The sequence below is a fragment of the Gadus chalcogrammus genome, chromosome 14, assembly GCF_026213295.1.
Source record: "Gadus chalcogrammus isolate NIFS_2021 chromosome 14, NIFS_Gcha_1.0, whole genome shotgun sequence".
NCBI classification, from domain to species: Eukaryota; Metazoa; Chordata; class Actinopteri; order Gadiformes; family Gadidae; genus Gadus; species Gadus chalcogrammus.
In genome coordinates this window covers 9,097,567-9,098,600 of record NC_079425.1, presented here as the reverse complement: position 1 = coordinate 9,098,600, position 1,034 = coordinate 9,097,567, and the positions used below count along the sequence as shown (strand labels likewise).

Below are 1,034 nucleotides of genomic sequence, written 5' to 3'. Positions count from 1 at the left end.
TTGGGGGCCGGAGAAGAGAGGGAGAGAGAGAGAAAAACAAGGCACCGAAAGAGATACTAGCTTCTCTCTGCCTGAAAGACCGTGTCTGCATCCCCTTAATACCAGTAGTGTAACAGCACATTCTATACTGTCTGGGACCCAAATTGGTGTTCTGAACTCTGCATATTCCTTGAGTATAATCTAATTAGGGGACAGTGCCAACGGGGGTAAAAAAAAATGAGAGCATTGCAAACTTTGATAGACTGAGATACATGAAAGTGTCTGCAATCGCACATCATACCGGGGAAGGTGTTTGAAACTTCAGAGCCTAGCTGGGAGGTTTAGACTGACTGAACAAACCAAAGTACACTCTGGTCTGTGTGGTGGGTGTAAACATAATGCTAGTTGCTGCAACATCAGTTACTGTGTGACTGCTTTGAAGTCTTGTCATGGATTTCTGACAGACATTCAGCATCATGTTACTGAAAGGACAGGTTTAGGAGCTGAGATGATGTGAACAGTGTTTTTTATTTATGTTATTTTTCTATTTTCTACTGAATGTCATGGTATTTAACATTTGGACATATTTGAACATCTTGCAAGGATTTTTGGTTTTATTCAGAAATGAAAACCTGGGTATTGAAGAGTGATATTTACTACAATACTAATATAGATAGATATAGGTAGGCCCACTTATTTATTTATATATATTTCTTTAGTTAATGCACTTTCCATATATAAAGATTGTCATAGTAAAAAATAAAACTTAAATCAGAGACAAATTATTATTGTATCAGGAAAAGATTAGCAATAGATGAAGTGACATTTTGATTGGGCATGGCACTCAATAAGAACAGCTAATGTGGCAGCAATGTGGTCTCCAAATGCTTCCATTTTTTATCCAGTACTAAGAGTTTACTTTTGTCTCCATTTGGAGAAATGCATCATGTTTATAAAGCAACTAAAATATTGGCTTGTGAACTGTTTAATCTGCATTTATGGCTCAAGTGACAGGCATAGACATCTACCTAGTTTTGAGACAATCTCTTTATTTT

At 36.8% G+C, this 1,034-nt stretch overlaps 1 protein-coding gene across 1 annotated transcript in view; it reads right to left on the bottom strand.

Annotated features, from left to right (window-relative positions):
- Positions 1 to 457, bottom strand: part of LOC130403648 (ubiquitin carboxyl-terminal hydrolase 10-like) — an 8,671-nt gene extending 8,214 nt beyond the window's left edge. The window contains 1 exon segment of the mRNA XM_056608065.1: positions 442 to 457. Coding sequence (XP_056464040.1) covers positions 442 to 457 — 16 coding nt within the window.
- Between the last annotated feature and the right edge of the window lie 577 nt (positions 458 to 1,034).